The following is a 19,861-nucleotide window of genomic DNA, read 5'->3' as shown; positions in this document are numbered from 1 at the left end:
GTGCGTATGTGTGGCCTCCGCTCCATTTTTAGTGTATGGGAGTGCTGGAAATTGCTGGGTACTGTACTCAGCAGTCCCATACACCATGAAAGGAGTCAGGGGCATAACAACCGCGGTTGCAGAGGTTGCGATCGTGGCCAGCCAGTGCAGGAGGGGGGCCCGCCGAGGCCAGTGCCAATTTCAGCTGGATGTGCGTTAAAGGATGCACATTCAAAATGCATTTGTCAGGGCTCGAACCAAGTAACTCTTTCTCCCCTTTGAACTATTCAGCTCTCTGATACCATTCAGATAGCAGTACCTGTGTTGTTCCCGATTGCCTCCACCCTGTAATTTGCTGATAGAACACCCTATTTAAAACTGGACTTGCACTTCCTTCCTTGTGAGAGTATTGAGCTTTCAGTCTGTAGTCCAGTGCTCTCACCTGCTGCTCCATACCATACTGCTGTTCCTGTACAGAAGTCTGGCTATTCATTGACCACACTATCTGCCTGTGCTGCCCCTAGTGGTTGCACTAATTAAAACTCCAATCCAGATCTGGATCATAACAGTATTGCTGCACAGAGATCCGCGGGGTCCCTGAGCTGCAATACATGCTGCAGACCTATCAGAGGCCAGCAGCTGACGTCGACAAGCAGCGCATGGCAATGATGTCATACGTTTCTCAAGCAGGCACGCTAAAATCAGCTGCCAGCCTCTGAGACTGCTACAGACAAGGACGCCATGTGGTGTGGGAGCGGGGAGAGGTGAGTAGAATTTTTTTATGCGTTAAGAGAAAAGCAACAGAATGGGGACAAACTGTATACAGTACAGACCAAAAGTTTGGACACACCTTCTCATTTAAAGATTTTTCTGTATTTTCATGACTATGAAAATCGTACATTCACACTGAAGGCATCAAAACTATGAATTAACACATGTGGAATTATATACTTAACAAAAAAGTGTGAAACAACTGAAAATATGTCTTATATTCTAGGTTCTTCAAAGTAGCCACCTTTTGCTTTGATGATTGCTTTCCACACTCTTGGCATTCTCTTGATGAGCTTCAAGAGGTAGTCACCGGAAATGGTTTTCACTTCACAGGTGTGCCCTGTCAGGTTTAATAAGTGGGATTTCTTGCCTTATAAATGGGGTTGGGACCATCAGTTGTGTTGTGCAGAAGTCTGGTGGATACACAGCTGATAATCCTACTGAATAGACTGTTAGAATTTGTATTATGGCAAGAAAAAAGCAGCTAAGTAAAAAAAAAATGAGTGGCCATCATTACTTTAAGAAATGAAGGTCAGTCAGTGCGAAAAATTGGGAAAACTTTGAAAGTGTCCCCAAGTGCAGTTGCAAAAACCATCAAGCGCTACAAAGAAACTGGCTCACATGAGGACCGCCCCAGAAAAGGAAGACCAAGAGTCACCTCTGCGTCTGAGGATAAGTTTATCCGAGTCACCAGCCACAGAAATCGCTGGTTAACAGCAGCTCAGATTAGAGACCAGGTCAGTGCCACACAGAGTTCTAGCAGGAGACACATTTCTACAACAACTGTTAAGATGAGACTTTGTGCAGCAGGCCTTCATGGTAAAATAGCTGCTAGAAAAACACTGCTAAGGACAGGCTACAAGCAGAAGAGACTTTTTTGGGCTAAAGAACACAAGGAATGGACATTAGACCAGTGGAAATCTGTGCTTTGGTCTGATGAGTCCAAATTTGAGATCTTTCGTTCCAACCACCGTGTCTTTGTGCGACCAAGAAAAGGTGAACGGATGGACTCTACATGCCTGGTTCCCACCATGAAGCATAGAGGAGGAGGTGTGATGGAGTGGGGGTGTTTTGCTGGTGACACTGTTGGGGATTTATTCAAAATTGAAGGCATACTGAACCAGCATGGCTACCACAGCATCTTGCAGCGGCATGCTATTCCATCCAATTTACGTTTAGTTGGACCATCAATTATTTTTCAACAGGACAATGACCCCAAACACACCTCCAGGCTGTGTAAGGGCTATTTGACCAAGCAGGAGAGTGATGGGGTGCTACGCCAGATGACCTGGCCTCCACAGTCACCAGACCTGAACCCAATCGAGATGGTTTGGTGTGAGCTGGACCACAGAGTGAAGGCAAAAGGGCCAACAAGTGCTAAGCATCTCTGGGAACTCCTTCAAGATTGTTGGAAGACCATTTCCGGTGACTACCTCTTGAAGCTCATCAAGAGAATGTCAAGAGTGTGCAAAGCAGTCATCAAAGCAAAAGGTGGCTACTTTGAAGAACCTAGTATATAAGACATATTTTCAGTTGTTTCACACTTTTTTGTTAAGTATATAATTCCACATGTGTTAATTCATAGTTTTGATGCCTTCAGTGTGAATGTACAATTTTCAAAGTCATGAAAATACAGAAAAATCTTTAAATGAGAAGGTGTGTCCAAACTTTTGGTCTGTACTGTATACCAGGAAGGAGCCCTGGATTGGGGCATATATGCCAGAATGGGGGTCATATATACCAGGAAGGAACCCAGGATGGAGGACATATACCAGGAAGGGGCCCAGGATGGGGGTTGTAACATACCTGGCGGCGTCCTTGCATGGTGGTCCATCTCCCACTGTGCAAGAGCGCGCACTTGAGCTCCAGTCCAGAATGTCTCTCTGGCTTCCCTCCATGCTGTCTGTTTGTGTCTGTTTCTGCTGCTTAAGGGCGGCGCCCGATCACTTCCTGCTTTTTGTACCTGCTGTGGGTCACACCCCTTGTGCGTCCTCAGCCTATTGCTGTCTGTCACCTGGTATATAGCTCAGCTGCTCCCATCTATCCCTGCCTGAGCATAGTGTTTCATTCAGTGTGTGCTTGCACTCTGAAGGTTCCAGGTCCCGTTCTTTGTCTCCTGCTTTGCGGTATCAGTTCCCGTGTCTGAACTGAGTCCTGTCTATGTCTCCTGCCTTGCGGTATCAGTTCCCGTGTCTGAACTGAGTCCTGTCTATGTCTCCTGCCTTGCGGTATCAGTTCCCGTGTCTGAACTGAGTCCTGTCTATGTCTCCTGCCTTGCGGTATCAGTTCCCGTGTCTGAACTGAGTCCTGTCTGTGTTCTCTTGTCTGCCTATCCTGGAGGCTGTATTTCCAGGCCTGTCTGAACACGCTCCTAGCCTGTTCCTCCCGCCTTCTAGGGGCCGATTACCTAGACCCGTTCCTGTATCTTGTCTGAACACGCTCCTAGCCTGTTCCTCCCGCCTTCTAGGGGCCGATTACCTAGACCTGTTCCTGTATCTTGTCTGTCCTGTCTGAACACGCTCCTTGCCTGTTTGTCCCGCCTCTCTGGGGGCCGTATTCCCAGACCCGCTCCTGTATCCCGCTGCAGTGTCGGTCTCCTCCGTACACTCAGTTCCAGTCTGAACTCTTTCCTATCCTTTACCTGTTTTGCCTCTATGTCCGTTCCCTTCCTTTTTCTGCAGAGTCTGAACTCGTACCCAACTCCTGCTTCTTGTCTCTGTACTCCCGTTTGTGAGTTTGTGGTCCACTCGCTACTTCACTGCAAGTATCCTGTGGGTATCTGGCTCTGCCTTTCTCTTCCTATCTGTTCCGTGTGAACAGAGCCCTGTCCCCCCTGCTCTGCCTTGCTTACCGCTCCGGCGGTTCTAGCCTGCTCCTACTCCTTTGTTCACCGCTCAGGCGGTTCTAGCCTGCTCTGACTCCTTTGCTCACCGCTCCGGCGGTTCTAGCCTGCTCTGACTCCTTTGCTCACCGCTCCTGCGGTTCTAGCCTGCTCTGACTCCTTTGCTCGCTGCTCCGGCAGCCTTGCTCCGCTCGGACCCTTTTGCTCGCTGCTCCGGCAGTCTCGCTCCGCTCTTATCCTTTTGCTCACTGCTCCGGCAGTCTTGCTCCACTCTTGCTCACCGCTCCAGGCGGCCTCGTCCTGCTTTACTCTTGCTCACTGCTCCGGCAGTCTCGCTCAGCTCTGACCCTTTGTTCACCGCTCCTGGCGGCCTTGTCCTGCTCTACTCTTGCTCACCGCTCCAGGCGGCCTTGTCCTGCCCTGTTCTCGCTCACCTCTCTGGGCGGCCTCACTCTGCCTGTATTGTTCCTGAGTCCCAGTGTGTACTGGGTCCTATCCCGCCTGTGTTCCTACCTGCTAGTGCCTCCCTGTCTGCACTCTAGCTGTGCTTGCCTGTACCCCCCTGCCTGCATACCCGCCTGCCTGCATACCAGTCGTGCCTGCCTATACCCACCAGTCTGTGTGCCAGCCTACCAGTCTGTTCCTGTATTCCCCTGTGTGGGTCAACAGCCGTGTCCGGGGTCTGTCCTGGAGTAGCACCTGGTCCCTCTGCTCGGTTCCTCCTTGGTGCACTGGCGTCGTATGCCGTCGTGCGACCCTGGTCGGATCGGGTGAATACCTAGTTACGCCCCTCCAGGCATTCACTCTCCGGCACGGTCCAGTGGAATCACTACAATCACACGCACACGCCGCTCAGCCCGGGCGTGTGCATTACAGCATGCTCAGGCCATGGTTCCCGTTGAGCCCCACGGCCTTCGCTCTCTGAGAAGTTTTCCAGCGAATACATGCATTAAAATAAATAAATATTTTTTTTTTTCCCTTTAGCTGAGTTCCAGGCGAATTACGCACCCGTCCAGATGGATCTATCTGCTCTCGTTCCTGCGGATCCGCTACGTTATTATGGGGATCCAAGACAAAGTCGTGCATTTGTGGAGCAATGCATGCTACACTTCAAGTTCTACCCTCTATGTTTTCCCACCGATCGGGTTAAGGTGGCATTCATTATGTCTTACCTGGCGGGTGATGCCTTGGAATGGATCAACCCCCTATATGAAACACAGGATCCGATCCTCCTGGACCTAATGGCCTTCCTGGTGGCCTTTCTAATGGTCTTCGATGATCCTAACCCGGAGGCTCCTGCTGAAGCTTCACTTCCCAATATCCCGGAGCAGCCCCAATGGGTAATGTGTGTGGGTAGCGCAATAGTCCTCCAGCCCAATGAGACTACTGCCCACCCAGAATCCTCACAGGGTGACTACGCTTTCCGGAATACTTCTCCCAACCTCAAGAGGCAGTCCAGACGTGCTAGACGTAGAGGCAAGCCGTCACGCCAGGGTCTGTCCTCCCTGAGACCTCCTGACCCCAACCTTGAAGTCCCTACTGAAGCTTCATCTCCCTGTATCCCGGAGAAGCCCCAACGGGTAATGTGCGTGGGTAGTGCTCCAGTTCTCCTGCCCGAAGAGACTTCTGCCCATCCAGACTCCACACAGGGGAACTTCCTGCACCCGGCATCAGATGCTTCACCCACTTTAACCGGTGTGCATATCCAAGGATGCTCCAAAGCTGTGGTTACCTCAGAGTCTGTGCACCTCTACTACCTGGCGGAGGACCCCCTGTTGCCTCCTGAATCCTCCGGGATACCACTCGATGACAAATGGAGAGAGACTTCTCTACACCCGGTGCTCGATACTTTGTCCGCTTCGTCCTGTGAGCCTGACAATGGGTACCCCAAAGTGGTAGTTACCCCCGAGTCTCTACACCCCTCCGACCAGGCGGAGGACCTCCAGTTGTCTCCTGAACCCTTCGGGGTGCTACCTGGTAGCGAAAGGACAGAGACTCTCCTATACTCTGTACCTGATACCTCGCTCGCTTCGTCCAGTGAGTCCAACCTAGTGTACTCCGAAGCAGAGGTTACTCCTGAGTCTCTACACCCCTCTGACCAGGCGGAGGACCTCCAGTTGTCTCCAGAACCCTTCGGGGTGCCACCTGGTGGTGAATGGACAGAGACTTTCCTATATCCTGGATCTGATACCTCGCTTGCTTCGTCCAGTGAGTCCGACCTAGTGTACTCTGAAGCAGAGGTTACCCGTGAGTCTCTACACCCCTCTGACCAGGCGGAGGACCGCCAGTTGTCTCCAGAACCCTTCGGGGTGCCACCTGGTGGTGAATGGACAGAGACTTTCCTACACTCGGTACCCGATACCTCGCCTGCTTCGTCCAGTGAGTCCGACCTAGTGTACTCTGAAGCAGATGTTTTCTCTGAGCCTCTGCACTCTTCTGACCCGGCGGAGGACCTCCAGTTGTTTCCTGAATCCTCCGGGGTACCACCAGATAACAAAGAGACAGTGACTTTTCCTCATTATGTACCTGATAACCTGTCTATTTCTTCCTGTGAGCTTGACAAGATGTACCTCGAAGCAGAGATTACCCCCAAGTCTCTGTCCCCCTCCAACCCGGTGGAGGACTTCCAGTTGTCTCCTGTACCCTCTGGGGTGCCACCTGAAAATATGTGGAAAGAGACTTCCTTGTGTGCTGTTCCTGGTACTCCACCCGTTTCGTCTGTTGCTGAGGATGGCTGGATGGGAGGTAGCATCCTAGCTACCCAGAGGAGACCAGTTTTTCCGGTGGACAGTGGAAGTGATCTCTTCGAAGTGAAGAATTGGCCCTCGAATTCCCTGCGGAAGATCCTGGCAGGCCTGAAGAAGAGGGGGCGTAAGGGGGGGGTACTGTAACATACCTGGCGGCGTCCTTGCATGGTGGTCCATCTCCCACTGTGCAAGAGCGCGCACTTGAGCTCCAGTCCAGAATGTCTCTCTGGCTTCCCTCCATGCTGTCTGTTTGTGTCTGTTTCTGCTGCTTAAGGGCGGCGCCCGATCACTTCCTGCTTTTTGTACCTGCTGTGGGTCACACCCCTTGTGCGTCCTCAGCCTATTGCTGTCTGTCACCTGGTATATAGCTCAGCTGCTCGCATCTATCCCTGCCTGAGCATAGTGTTTCATTCAGTGTGTGCTTGCACTCTGAAGGTGCCAGGTCCCGTTCTTTGTCTCCTGCTTTGCGGTATCAGTTCCCGTGTCTGAACTGAGTCCTGTCTATGTCTCCTGCCTTGCGGTATCAGTTCCCGTGTCTGAGCTGAGTCCTGTCTATGTCTCCTGCCTTGCGGTATCAGTTCCCGTGTCTGAACTGAGTCCTGTCTATGTCTCCTGCCTTGCGGTATCAGTTCCCGTGTCTGAACTGAGTCCTGTCTATGTCTCCTGCCTTGCGGTATCAGTTCCCGTGTCTGAACTGAGTCCTGTCTGTGTTCTCTTGTCTGCCTATCCTGGAGGCTGTATTTCCAGGCCTGTCTGAACACGCTCCTAGCCTGTTCCTCCCGCCTTCTAGGGGCCGATTACCTAGACCCGTTCCTGTATCTTGTCTGAACACGCTCCTAGCCTGTTCCTCCTGCCTTCTAGGGGCCGATTACCTAGACCTGTTCCTGTATCTTGTCTGTCCTGTCTGAACACGCTCCTTGCCTGTTCGTCCCGCCTCTCTGGGGGCCGTATTCCCAGACCCGCTCCTGTATCCCGCTGCAGTGTCGGTCTCCTCCGTACACTCAGTTCCAGTCTGAACTCTTTCCTATCCTTTACCTGTTTTGCCTCTATGTCCGTTCCCTTCCTTTTTCTGCAGAGTCTGAACTCGTACCTAACTCCTGCTTGTTGTCTCTGTACTCCCGTTTGTGAGTTTGTGGTCCACTCGCTACTTCACTGCAAGTATCCTGTGGGTATCTGGCTCTGCCTTTCTCTTCCTGTCTGTTCCGTGTGAACAGAGCCCTGTCCCCCCTGCTCTGCCTTGCTTACCGCTCCGGCGGTTCTAGCCTGCTCCTACTCCTTTGTTCACCGCTCCGGCGGTTCTAGCCTGCTCTGACTCCTTTGCTCACCGCTCCGGCGGTTCTAGCCTGCTCTGACTCCTTTGCTCACCGCTCCTGCGGTTCTAGCCTGCTCTGACTCCTTTGCTCGCTGCTCCGGCAGCCTTGCTCCGCTCGGACCCTTTTGCTCGCTGCTCCGGCAGTCTCGCTCCGCTCTTATCCTTTTGCTCACTGCTCCGGCAGTCTTGCTCCACTCTTGCTCACCGCTCCAGGCGGCCTCGTCCTGCTTTACTCTTGCTCACTGCTCCGGCAGTCTCGCTCAGCTCTGACCCTTTGTTCACCGCTCCTGGCGGCCTTGTCCTGCTCTACTCTTGCTCACCGCTCCAGGCGGCCTTGTCCTGCCCTGTTCTCGCTCACCTCTCTGGGCGGCCTCACTCTGCCTGTATTGTTCCTGAGTCCCAGTGTGTACTGGGTCCTATCCCGCCTGTGTTCCTACCTGCTAGTGCCTCCCTGTCTGCACTCTAGCTGTGCTTGCCTGTACCCCCCTGCCTGCATACCCGCCTGCCTGCATACCAGTCGTGCCTGCCTATACCCACCAGTCTGTGTGCCAGCCTACCAGTCTGTTCCTGTATTCCCCTGTGTGGGTCAACAGCCGTGTCCGGGGTCTGTCCTGGAGTAGCACCTGGTCCCTCTGCTCGGTTCCTCCTTGGTGCACTGGCGTCGTATGCCGTCGTGCGACCCTGGTCGGATCGGGTGAATACCTAGTTACGCCCCTCCAGGCATTCACTCTCCGGCACGGTCCAGTGGAATCACTACAATCACACGCACACGCCGCTCAGCCCGGGCGTGTGCATTACAGGGGTCATATATACCAGGAAGGGGCCCAGGATGGAGGACATATATACCACAATGAGGAACATATATTTATACCAGGAAGGGGCCTAGGATGGGGGACATATATACCAGAATGGGGGACATACAGTACAGACCAAAAGACACTGTCTCATTTAAAGATTTTTCTGTATTTTCATGACTATGAAAATTGTACATTCACACTGAAGGCATCAAAACCATGAATTAACACATGTGGAATTATATACTTAGCAAAAAAAGTGTGAAACAACTGAAAATATGTCTTATATTCTAGGTTCTTCAAAGTAGCCACCTTTTGCTTTGATGACTGCTTTGCACACTCTTGGCATTCTCTTGATGAGCTTCAAGAGGTAGTCACCGGAAATGGTTTTCACTTCACAGGTGTGCCCTGTCAGGTTTAATAAGTTGGATTTCTTGCCTTATAAATGGGGTTGGGACCATCAGTTGTGTTGTGCAGAAGTCAGGTGGATACACAGCTGATAGTCCTACTGAATAGACTGTTAGAATTTGTATTATGGCAAGAAAAAAGCAGCTAAGTAAAGAAAAACGAGTGGCCATCATTACTTTAAGAAATGAAGGTCAGTCAGTGCGAAAAATTGGGAAAACTTTGAAAGTGTCCCCAAGTGCAATTGCAAAAACCATCAAGCGCTACAAAGAAACTGGCTCACATGAGGACCACACCAGGAATGGAAGACCAAGAGTCACCTCTGCTTCTTAGGATAAGTTTATCCGAGTCACCAGCCTCAGAAATCGCAGGTTAACAGCAGCTCAGATTAGAGACCAGGTCAATGCTACACCGAGTTCTTGCAGCAGACACATCTCTACAACAACTGTTAAGAGTAGACTTTGTGCAGCAGGCCTTCATGGTAAAATAGCTGCTAGGAAACCACTGCTAAGGACAGGCAACAAGCAGAAGAGACTTGTTTGGGCTAAAGAACACAAGGAATGGACATTAGACCAGTGGATATCTGGGCTTTGGTCTTATGAGTCCAAATTTGAGATCTTTGGTTCCAACCATCGTGTCTTTGTGCGACGCAGAAAAGGTGAACGGATGGACTGGTGTGGGGGTGCTTTGCTGGTGACACTGTTGGGGATTTATTCAAAATTTAAGGCATACTGAACCAGCATGGCTACCACAGCATCTTGCAGCGGCATGCTATTCCATCCGGTTTGCGTTTAGTTGGACCATCACTTATTTTTCAACAGGACAATGACCCCAAACACACCTCCAGGCTGTGTAAGGGCTATTTGACCAAGAAGGAGAGTGATGGGGTGCTACACCAGATGACCTGGCCTCCACAGTCACCAGACCTGAACCCAATCGAGATGGTTTGGGGTGAGCTGGACCGCAGAGTGAAGGCAAAAGGTCCAACAAGTGCTAAGTATCTCTGGGAACTCCTTCAAGATTGTTGGAAGACCATTTCCGTTGACTACCTCTTGAAGCTCATCAAGAGAATGCCAAGAGTGTGCAAAGCAGTCATCAAAGCAAAAGGTGGCTACTTTGAAGAACCTAGAATATAAGACATATTTTCAGTTGTTTCACACTTTTTTGTTAAGTATGTAATTCCACATGTGTTAATTCATAGTTTTGATGCCTTCAGTGTGAATGTATAATTTTCATAGTCATGAAAATACAGAAAAATCTTTAAATGAGAAGGTGTGTCCAAACATTTGGTCTGTACTGTATATACCAGGAAGGGACCCAGGATGGGGGACATATATACCAGGAAGGAACCCAGGATGGGGGACTTATATATCAGGAAGGAACCCAGGATGGGGGACTTATATATTAGGAAGGAGCCCAGGATAGAGGACATATATACCAGGAAGGGGCCCAGGATGGGGGACATATATACCAAGATGGGGGACATATATACCAGGAAGGAACCCAGGATGGAGGACATATATACCAGGAAGGGGCCCAGGATGGGGGACATATATACCAGGATGGGGGACATATATACCAGCAAGGGACCCAGGATGGGGGACATATATACCAGAATGGGGGACATATATACCAGGAAGGAACCCAGGATGGGGAGCATATATACCAGGAAGGGGATCAGGATGGAGGACATATATTCCAGGAAGGGACCCAAGATGGGGGACAGATATACCAGGATGGGGGACATATATACCAGGAAGAAATCCAGGATGGGGTGCATATATAAATGGAAGGGGCCCAGGATGGGGGACATATATACCAGGAAGAAACCCAGGATGGGGGGCATATATACATGGAAGGGGCCCAGGATAGGGGACATTACTACATAATGGGGACAGGGTAATACATATGCCCTTATAGGATTTAGAAATGCTACAAGGGCCCATACATCGGACCAACATGCATGGGGGTGGGGGTGGGACAGGTCCAAATTTTGCACTAGGGCCCATTGGACACTAGCTACACCACTGAATGGAGCATATATTTTACGCTTGTGTGAATTTAGCAATTTGAGGATTATCAGCAATATGGGCATGCAACCTATCTGCGAACGTCTTAAATACATTTTGAATCAGTGTATATCATAGTTCCAATATGTTTTTTTACATCGATTTATGGCAAAAATGTGACGGAAATGCAATGCACATTAAATCTGTCTATAGCTCCAATTTATACTGCAAGTTAACAACCTAGGTGGCCCCTACCCTTGCCGTACCCTGCACCAAGCCCTGTACACAAGCATACTATGTCTGCAAATCCCTGACTACAGGGATCTCTCAGGCTATGTTCACACTCAGTTTTTTTGCTGATTTTTTTTCTACAGCCAAAACCTGCGCTCTTTGCAGTAAAAACGCTGCATTCAAAATGTATTTTAGGCGTTTTTACTGGGTTTTTTTTTGTAGCATTTGGGTGCGGATTACATGCCTAATTTGTCTATAGTACCTCGGCCTATCCTGTGCTAGCAAGGCCTTTATTAGGCGGCTCCACCCACAACTCTCCCCCCAAACGTTGGTTCCTATTGCTATAGCAACCATTCATGCTTTCCTCCATTGTCTGCATCTTGTTAACAACCCGGCCTGTTTACCTGTCCTGTCTGACCTCTCAGCTCCTGACCTTAGCTGCGTGTATTAAACCTGTTCTGCCTGCGCTGACCTTGGACCATCTGACCACGTTTTCATCTTTGCCCTCCTGTACCGTGTACCCGCGCCTCTGACCCCTGGGGTCAGCTACTGCAGTCTCGGGAACTATCCTGGAGTGGTACCTGGCGACGGCCTGCGGCCAAGCCTATCCTCACCATGAGAGGCTCTAGCGAAAAATAGGCATTCGCTTAGTCACGCCTCTCCAGGGTAACCCTGCCATCATGGATCCACACCCACCAGTGTTACCATATTGAAACAAGTAAAATCTTCCTTAGTTTCAATTAAAGCTACATCCACAGATTCCTAGTGCTGTCCGTTTTCTCTTGGACAGACATTGATTTGAAAAACATATCCGTGTCTCTGTTTCGAGAGTCTCAGGGTCGGTCCTATTCTCATCTGTTCTGGTCAGACTTGGCCTTAAAATCCATGTGGACCCATGTAAAACGGATGGAACATGGAAATCATCTTTAGTACTTCAGTGTTCCATCTGAGTTTTATTCTTTTTTCACTGATACATGATTTTCCTGAGCATTCCCCTTCCTCTGGAATTCACTGCATCAACATGTCTGATTGTCCTACATGATTGAAACCTTCATACACAACCTGAAAACTCATCTCTTCAGAAAAGCCTACACCCTGCAATAACCCTGCTGACAACTCACTTCCACCGGAGCCACTGCAACCCCCCTGACCTACTGCAAATCCCCCCCCCCCCCACAACCTTCCCCATTACCCTGTAGACTGCAAGCCTGTGAGGGCAGGGTCCTCTCCCCTTTTATCCAGTCTGTCACTGTTATTTGTAATTTATATATGTATTTAAATTCTCTTCACATGTACAGCACCCTGTAATCAATTGCGCTTTAAAAATAATAATTATTATTTATTTTACTCACTTATATAGTGCCATTAATTCCACAGCGCTTTGCAGACATCATCGGTACTGTCCCCATTGGGGCTCACAATCTATTATTATTAGTGATGAGCGAGTATGTTCTGTTAACCCTTTCGCCGAGTATGCTCGGGCCGAGCACCGAGTAATTAGAGCTGCTCTGTGTTATGTTTGAATCACTCCTGGGTGCATGATTTGCGACTGTTTGACAGCTTTAATACATGCGAGGAATGTTTATTTCTTACACATTCCTCACATGTAATAAAGCTGTCAAACAGTCGCAAATCATACACCCAGGAGTGATTCAAACATAACACTGAGCAGCTGTAAATACTCGGAGCTCGGCCTGAACATACTCGGCGAAAGGGTTAACAAAACATACTCGCTCATCACTAATAATTATTATTAATAATAAAAAATGTGGACACTATTTTTACTATCTAACTTAGGATACATTCAGATGTCCTCAGGCCAATCACATCCACAAATTGAGGCTGTCTGCTATTTACATGCACTGGTCTGGTTCGTAATGCGTGCTTGCATCTGGATAAGTGCAATTGGATATTTAATGCATCCAAACTATTTTGTATGCATTAAAGAAAACTATTGTCGTGTGTTTCTTTTTAAAAAAAAAGAGAGATGATTTCCTCAGTACACATAACATTGTGGGTTATAGATAATTTAGTGACAAAATGTATAATTGGTGGAGAACGGTTGAACTTGATGGAGCTAGATCTTTTATCAACTTATGTAACTATGGTTTTATTCAAGGACTGAGATCCTGATTATACAGGTAATAATACACTGCTGGTGGGAGAAAGTTGCATATTTGTATTTTAAAGCCCTACTTTAGGTGTCCAAAGACTAGTGGTGCCATCTGTACAAGCATTTGGAATTCAGTCCCTGGTTAGCCAATGGTTAAACATATGCAGTATAAATGTATTAATTACTCACTGCCTGACTACACATATAGACATGGTAGAGCTAGGTAGAAACAATCACTTGATGATGTACAGCGATAGTAAGGCTATAGCTATAATTACAATTAGCCATATTAATAAGATTAGCGGCCATTAAGATTATGAGAACACATGGCCAGTTAGGTATTACCATTACATACATTACATGTAGCACAGCTCGTGCTGGCAGAATGGGGCAATACACGATACTGTAACGGAATAAATGCAGTTATCTCACATACCTCCAAGTTAGGAGAATCCTCGTATCCAGAACAATCTTCCTGTTGATATTCAGGGACATCTCTCCCAGATCCACAGCACACAGCATTGACACACAGCACTTCACCCATTACCTCCTATGCTTCTCATACATTCATTCTGCCTTGTATTCTATCTTGCCAGTACTGTATTCACATGACTCACATGACACCCCAGCTTTCAGCAAACAGACCCATGACTCAATCTGCTTCCCACATTCTCTAGGATTCCAAAAACATACAGTTTTCTGGTTAGAATGTCACGCCAATGTATCTGCGCTACTTATAGATTGCATGTTTCTACAGATTTAATGTGTATGTGACAAATCTGAATGATGAAAGGACCAGGCTCACAATCTGTGATCTAGTTCATCCCAAAGATGTTGGATGGGATTGAGCTCAGGGCTTTGTGCGGTCAGCAAGTTCTTCCAGACTAAACTCCTCTAACCATGCCTTTATGGACCTTGATTTATGCACTGAGGTTCAGTCATAATGGATCAGAAAAGGGGTTGTCTGAGTAGTGGACAACCCCTTTAAAAATGTACCACTTGAATAATCCGTTTAATGTTTAAATCTGTTCAGGACTGTTGCCTGCACTGTACTCTTTGTAGCGGAAATGCAAGCTATTGCAATGTTGTCTTATTCAAGTGAATGAGATGCTGCTAACAAAACTATAACACAGATAACTACTAACACAACCCAATGAAAATATAGATGAGGCTGCATTTGCTTAAAGAGTACTTATCGCCAGACTGGGGCTGCCCTTTTTATTTAGTGACAAGTGTGGGCAGCCTCCGACTGATGAATTTTCAAAATAACACCTATTAACAAAAGAGGTCCTAAGTGTTCCTAGTGTCCCCCTAAAGGACCTGACATTCTATTAAAATTCATGTGCTAACTTCCGGTGTGTCCCTCCTCTCTGTGAAAGAGTGAGATCTTGTGAAATCTCGCTGTTTGCAGTAACCTATTGCGGCAACATACTTTACTAAGCTGTTACCAGATGGTAACCACGCTAATTATGTTACCTTAGTAATTAGTCTTAGCATAGTAAAGTATCCGGCACTGCTGGGTTAATGCAAAGAGTGAGATCTCCTAAGATCTTACTCTTTCATAGCGAGGAGGGCCGCGAAGGTTTGTGGGATCCCACTTTGCATTACAAGTGAAGTCACTGGTGAATTTTCTGGCTGCCCCCATACCTATAAAGCTGGCCATACACATCAGATGGCTGTCGGCCATTAGATTGGCTTCAGCCATTTGTTCTGCTGACAGCTATCCGTCTCTCCCATAATTAAATACAAATAATAATTGAAAAAGGGAGGGGAATATCAAAAAATGTGTATACAAAAACCCTTTAAAATTCAAAGATTTTTATTTAATTTATGTTAAAATGCACCCAAACACACAATCTTGTGTACCAAAAATCACCTTAAAAATAGGTTGGAGTCTCAAATGTACTCCCACTAGATATTCCAAGCCATGTATTCGTAAAGAGACATCTCTTGCTGTCTACAAAATGAATCAAGATGTAACATGTCTCTTCACCTATGAATATCTTTGTTAAATAGAATAATGATAATTCCTTATCCAAATGGACATTTCACTGAAGTAAAATGCCTGCAAATAAGGCATTTAGAGAATTCAGCCAATGAATAAAGCTGTTCTTAGATAAATATACTTGCAAAATGTTATCTTAGACAAAAAAGTATCACATATATACATGTACTGCTGGTATTACTGGCATTGAGATATTTGCAAACAATGCTATATACACATATGGTCAATATTGCCACTAAAGTCCATGAATAATATATTTGCAAGCTGATATAACTGGTAATAATCACCCAGGGCTATAGTCAATGATAATAGCCTATATACACATATGGCTGATTCTACCAATACAGATAACAAATATACAGTGGGTACAGAAAGTATTCAGACCCCTTTAAATTTTTCACTCTTTGTTTCATTGCAGCCATTTGGTAAATTCTAAAAAGTTAATTTTTTTCTCATTAATGTTCACTCTGCACCCCATCTTGACTGAAAAAAACAGAAATGTAGAATTTTTTCCAAATTTATTAAAAAAGAAAAACTGAAATATTACATGGTCAAAAGTATTCAGACCCTTTGCTCAGTATTGAGTAGAAGCACCCTTTTGAGCTAGTACAGCCATGAGTTTTCTTGGGAATGATGTAACAAGTTTTGCACACCTGGATTTGGGGATCCTCTGCCATTCTTCTTTGCAGATCCTCTCCAGTTCTGTCAGGTTGGATGGTGAACGTTGGAGGACAGCCATTTTCAGGTCTCACCAGAGATGCTCAATTGGGTTTAGATCAGGGCTCTGGCTGGGCCAGTCATGAATAGTCACAGAGTTGTTCTGAAGCCACTCCTTTGTTATTTTAGCTGTGTGCTTAGGGTTATTGTCTTGTTGGAAGGTGGATATTTGGCCAAGTCTAAGGTCCAGAGCACTCTGGAAGAGGTTTTCATCCAGAATATCTCTGTACATGGCCGCATTCATGTTTCCTTCAATTGCAACCAGTTGTCCTGTCCCTGCAACTGAAAAACACCCCCATAGCATGATGCTGCCACCACCATGTTTCACTGTTGGGATTGTATTGGGCAGGTGATGAGCAGTGCCTGGTTTTCTCCACATATACCCCTTAGAATTATCACCAAAAAGTTCTATCTTCATCTCATCAGACCAGAGAATCTTATTTCTCATAGGCTGGGAGTCCTTCACGTGTTTTTGAGCAAACTCTATGCGGGCTTTCATATGTCTTGCACTGAGGAGAGGCTTCCGTTGGGCCACTCTGCCATAAAGGCCCGACTGGTGGAGGGCTGCAGTGATAGTTGACTTTGTGGAACTTTCTCCCATCGCCCTACTGCATCTCTGGAGCTCAGCCACAGTGATCTTGGGGTTCTTCTTTACCTTTCTCACCAAGGCTCTTCCACGATTGCTCAGTTTTGCTGGACGATCAGGTCTAGGAAGACTTCTGGTGGTCCCAACTTCTTCCATTTAAGGATTATAGAGGCCACTGTGCTCTTAGGAACCTTGAGTACTGCAGAAATTCTTTTGTAACCTTGGCCAGATCTGTGCCTTGCCACAATTATGTCTCTGAGCTCCTTGGGCAGTTCCTTTGAGCTCATGATTCTCATTTGGTCTGACATGCACTGTGAGCTGTGAGGTCTTGTATAGACAGGTGTGTGCCTTTCCAAATCAAGTCCTATCAGTTTAATTAAACACAGCTGGACTCCAATGAAGGAGTAGAACCATCTCAAGGAGGATCACAAGGAAATGGACAGCATGTGACTTAAATATGAGTCATGCAATATGACTCAGAGTCCAGAGCCTCTCATCTAGCCACATCAGTTCTCATACTTTGCACTGATGAGGGCCAACAGCCCGAAACAGTCTGCAAATTGAGATTCTGATTTGGCTTTTATCCTAAGTTATATTGCACGACTCGTTAAAGGGTTGGTTGTGACTTGTAGGATTGATGCTTCCAATAGGTGGAGCTATAGAGTTCAAGTCCTCTTTTTCTCTGAGGAACACTGCACAGCAAATAAGCCTCCTTACCTTGACGTGCCAGAGCCAGTATGTCACTCTCCAGAAGGAGAAACGTTACCCCTTAGGCTATGTGCCCACGATGCAGAAATGAAGCAGAAAATTTCTGCAGCATTTCTGCATCTCCCTGGCAGAAAAAACGCATGCAGATTGTGCATGCGTTTTTCCTGCAGAATACATGCGGAATACATGCGGATTCACATGCGTACCCACATGCGTTAACACATGTGTTTCTGCATGCGGACTGACAAGCACTTTCCAAGCGATAGCATCACTTGGAAAGTGCTTGACAACTAGGTCACACTATATAAATCCATGCAAACAGCATGTATTTATATAGTGTGACCGTAAAAATAAAAAAATAAAGCTATACTTACCCCCGATCCCCCACCACGTGTGCTGTCGCGCTCGTCCTGGCTTCTTCCGGGTTGCCGGCATCTCGCGAGACAGCCTGCGGTCACATGACCACGACGTCATCTCAGGTCCTGGAAGGTAAGCGCTGCAGGGGCCGCCGGACAGGTGGATATAAACTTTATTTATTATTTTATTCTTTTTTTTACAGGTGTACCACCGGTGTACAGACCGATGGGCTAGTGGAAAGATTTAAAAAGACACTTAAATCTATGTTAAAAAAGGTGGTCTCCAAGGAAGGGAGGGATTGGGACATGTTACTGCCCTACTTAATGTTTGCCGTCCGCGAGGTACCATAGGCTTCCACAGGCTTCTCACCCTTTTAGCTATTGGATAGCAGGTATCCCAGGGGGGTTGCTGGATGTAGCCAAGGAGACGTGCGAACAGGAGCCTACTCTGCATAGGAGTGTTATCGAGCAAGTGACAAGTATGCAGGACCAGATCGCGGTAGTCATGCCTATAGTAAAAGAACATCTAATGGATGCCCAGGCAGCGCAGAGTCGCACGTATAATAAAAGAGCCACGGTTAGGTCCTTTAAAGAAGGGGACTGGGTATTAGTTTTAGTGCCCACAGCAGAGAGCAAACTCATGGCCAAGTGGCAAGGGCCATATGAAGTACAGGAAAAGGTAGGGGAAGTGAATTACAGAGAGTACCAGCCCAGAAAGAGAAAACCGGAACAACTGTATCATGTGAACCTGCTAAAAGCCTGGAAAGACCGAGAATGTTTGGTTATGGATGCGACTCCGGTCGTACCGTCAGGGAACCTTCTGTCACCTGCCAGGGACAAGGTTAAGGTAAGTGACACTCTCACGAAACAGCAGCGGCGGGAGGCTCGTTATTTGGTGCAGCAAAATACAGACATATTCTCAGAGCTGCCCGGCCGGACCTCGATGATCCAACATGACATTGTCACCGAGCCTCGGGTAAGGGTACAAATGAAACCGTATCATGTACCAGAAGCCCGGAAGCAAGCCATCGTGGTTGAAGTAAAACAAATGTTAGGAGTCATCGAGGAATCTAGCAGTGAGTGGGCTAGCCCTATTGTGCTGATTCCGAAGTCAGACAGGTCATTACGATTCTGAAGTTACTTCCGGAGATTGAATGAGGTGTCAAAGTTTGACCTTTATCCAATGCCCCGGGTAGACAAGCTGATTGAGAGACTGGGGCAGGCCCAGTACTTCACCACACTCGATCTCACCAAGGGTTACTGGCAGGTGCCACTGACAGAATCGGCAAAAGAAAAGACTGCCTTTATAATGCCAGAGGGTCTCTATCACTATGTTGTCTTGCCTTTTGGATTACATGGGGCCCCGGCCACCTTCCAGAGGTTGATGGACATAGTATTAGAGCCTCATCAGAAGTACGCGTCAGCATATTTAGATGATATCATCATCTTTAGTACCGACTGGCATACCCACCTGTCCCAGGTACAAGCGATGTTAGATTCACTCAGAGTCGCGGGGTTAACAGCGAACCCCAAAAAATGTGTGACAGCCCGGTACTTAGGGTACGTGATTGGCCACGGGGTTATCAAACCCCAAATAAACAAGATTGACACCATTCAAAACTGGCCCAAGCCTTTGAGTACAAAACAGGTGAGAGCGTTCCTCGGCATCATTGGGTACTACCAACGGTTTATACCTAATTTTGCTGGGAGATCGGCACCCCTAACTGATCTGTTAAAGGGTAAGAAGTCAGTTATGGTACCGTGGAACCCTCAAGCGGAGGAAGTGTTACAGTCCATGAAGTCGGCTTTGTGTGGACAGCCGGTCCTCAACAGCCCCAACTTCAAGAAAAACTTTGTCGTACAAACGGATGTCTCAGAGGTAGGCCTAGGAGCGGTACTGTAGCAAGAGGTGAACGGAGAGGAACATCCGGTCACCTATTTGAGCTGGAAACTTACCCCGGCAGAGAAAAATGATAGCATAGTGGAGAATTAGTGCTTGGCTATTAAGTGGGCCTTGGAGTCTCTACACTATTATTTGCTCTGGCGACAGTTCAGTTTGGTAACGGACCATTCATCCCTCGTCTGGATGAGAAATGTAAAGGAGAGGAATGCTCGGGTCACCAGATGGTTCCTGTCCCTACAAAACTTTAGTTTTTCGGTGGAACATCGGGCTGGGAAGTCGCAGGGAAATGCGGATGCCCTGTCACGGGCACCCTTTATGGTAACAAGTTTTCAACCCCTCAAGCTTGAACAGGAGGAGGGGGGGGATATGTGAGGCAGTGAGGG

At 47.5% G+C, this 19,861-nt stretch overlaps 1 protein-coding gene across 2 annotated transcripts in view; it reads right to left on the bottom strand.

The window, feature by feature from the left end:
- CDK15 (cyclin dependent kinase 15) overlaps positions 1 to 19,861 on the bottom strand; it is a 238,383-nt gene that overhangs the window by 170,558 nt on the left and 47,964 nt on the right. The window contains exon 1 of one of the 2 annotated variants that reach the window (XM_073646450.1): positions 13,640 to 13,814. The exons of the other annotated variant lie outside the window; for it this stretch is intronic. Within the exon in view, the coding sequence (XP_073502551.1) occupies positions 13,640 to 13,747 (108 nt within the window). The 5' untranslated portion in view covers positions 13,748 to 13,814. Of the gene's footprint in view, positions 1 to 13,639; positions 13,815 to 19,861 lie in introns of those variants that run through there. 2 annotated transcript variants of the gene reach the window in all.

The sequence above is a fragment of the Phyllobates terribilis genome, unplaced genomic scaffold (assembly GCF_046119375.1).
Source record: "Phyllobates terribilis strain yellow unplaced genomic scaffold, ASM4611937v1 Scaffold_9__5_contigs__length_417890890, whole genome shotgun sequence".
NCBI classification, from domain to species: domain Eukaryota; kingdom Metazoa; phylum Chordata; class Amphibia; order Anura; family Dendrobatidae; genus Phyllobates; species Phyllobates terribilis.
This window is presented reverse-complemented; position numbering and strand designations above follow the sequence as displayed.